This window comes from Etheostoma cragini, unplaced genomic scaffold (genome assembly GCF_013103735.1).
Source record: "Etheostoma cragini isolate CJK2018 unplaced genomic scaffold, CSU_Ecrag_1.0 ScbMSFa_1485, whole genome shotgun sequence".
In the NCBI taxonomy this organism is placed as follows: Eukaryota; Metazoa; Chordata; class Actinopteri; order Perciformes; family Percidae; genus Etheostoma; species Etheostoma cragini.
The window spans coordinates 25,016-27,148 of NW_023265545.1; the positions used below are offsets into that span (position 1 = coordinate 25,016).

The 2,133-nt window shown below is 45.0% G+C and overlaps 1 protein-coding gene across 1 annotated transcript in view; it reads right to left on the bottom strand.

Moving 5' to 3' along the window:
* Nucleotides 1-907: 907 nt before the first annotated feature.
* The window catches only part of LOC117939937 (laminin subunit alpha-1-like), a 2,073-nt gene continuing 847 nt past the window's right edge, over nt 908-2,133 (bottom strand). Inside the window, exons 4-6 of the mRNA XM_034865335.1 lie at nt 1,491-1,685; nt 1,136-1,316; nt 908-1,018 (exon numbers count right to left, since the gene is read on the bottom strand). Of these exons, the coding sequence (XP_034721226.1) occupies nt 908-1,018; nt 1,136-1,316; nt 1,491-1,685 (487 nt within the window). The remainder of the gene's footprint in view (nt 1,019-1,135; nt 1,317-1,490; nt 1,686-2,133) is intronic.

Genomic DNA, 2,133 nt, shown 5'->3' on the forward strand with positions numbered 1-2,133 from the left:
CTGAGAATAAATCTGGTGAAAGTGTGTTTCCATCCAACGGCTTTACAGCCAAAAAGAACCTGTGGTGATGACATCACCGTCCAATGATTTTACAGCCAATAAGAACCTGTGGTGATGACATCACCGTCCAATGATTTTACAGCCAATAAGAACCTGTGGTGATGACATCACCATCCAATGATTTTACAGCCAATAAGAACCTGTGGTGATGACATGACATGCTGTTTTAGGGTCAGACTGGGACATCTGATTGGTTGGAGACATTTTAAGGTGTTTCCATTCATTTACACTGAATCACACAACAGACGTCTACCATCACATGATCATTATGGGACAACATCACATGATCAATATGGGACAACATCACATGATCAATATGGGACAACATCACATGATCACTATGGGACAACATCACATGATCAATATGGGACAACATCACATGATCACTATGGGACAACATCACATGATCACTATGGGACAACATCACATGATCACTATGGGACAACATCACATGATCACTATGGGACAACATCACATGATCAATATGGGACAACATCACATGATCATTATGGGACATCATCACATGATCATTATGGGACATCATCACATGATCATTATGGGACATCATCACATGATCACTATGGGACATCATCACATGATCACTATGGGACATCATCACATGATCATTATGGGACATCATCACATGATCATTATGGGACATCATCACATGATCACTATGGGACATCATCACATGATCATTATGGGACATCATCACATGATCACTATGGGACAACATCACATGATCAATATGTCATATTAATAATAATAATTGGAAACAGAGCTATAGAGACACAGAGGGTTAGTACTGTAAACGGAGAACAGCTGACGTTACCGTTACCATGGAGACTCACCTCTTCCTGACGGCGTCCGGGTTGATGATAAAGGTCATGTGACTGTGTTTAGACAAACCGAACTGAACCGCGCCCGGCAAGAAGCTAGGCTCCGCCTCCAACGCACACTGCACACACACACACACACACACACACACACACACCAACATCCCATAATCAGTACCTAACAGATGAGAAGTAACGTTATCAAAATCTTTTGTTGTTATGAATGTTGTTGTGGTTACCGTGAGCGCTCCGGTGAGGGCGCCTAGCTGTGTGGGCAGGGCTCCAGGAGGGGGGGCGGGGTCAGCAGTTGGCTCTACATCCTGTTCTTCAGGAAGCACCACCCCTCCAGCCCTCTCCTCCAATAAGCAGCTGTCGAGCTCCGCCCCCTCGTATTTTACAGCCCCTGATAGGTCAACCAGTCTGCAAGGAGCCAATCAGAGAACCACAAACATTCAAATGTGATATTATCATCCTCCCCCCCCCCCCTCCCGGTGAAGGGGTTATCTCTAGTCATAGAGGATCTATGGAGGGTAAACCCCCCCCCCCCCCCCCCCCCCCCCCCCCCCCCCCCCCGTTATCTCTGGAGGGACTTACGCTCCGGACAGCACCAGGTGTTGGAAGCAGCCTCTGAAACTCCGGTACACTTCCTGTAATCTGATTGGAAGGCGAGACTCCTCCCCTGATGGCAGCCCACCGATGAAGAAAGTGGTTGGAGACAAACGAGATAATCCGCCCGACAACAGGGAGACAGACTTCCTTGGTTCCTCATCCACTTGAAGAGACAGAGACCTGAAAGGCAGACAATAAATCCAATATCCATTAATACAGACAAACAGGCAGAGTTGGCAAAAGTACTCACTTCCCGCAGTCAAGTCGCACTGTTGCTTGCTCTGGAGGAAACCACTAGAACTGGTGGGTTCTTGTCAATTCTGGAGTGTGGTCTAGACCTACTCTATCCGTAAAGTGTCTCGAGATAACTCTTGTTATGAATTGATACTATAAATAAAATTGAAATTGAAATTGAAGTAGAAGTACAGATTCTTGTTTTAAAAAATACTCTGGTAAAAGTAGAAGTACTGATTTAACTTCTTTACTTATGTAAAATTAACAAAGCACAGGCTTGGAAATGTACTGAAAGTATAAAAGTAAAAGTATCCGAGAGAATGACAAAGATACCTGGACATGGAGGACATGTCTTTATATGCTGTTGACTACAGTGGACATGGAGGACATGTCT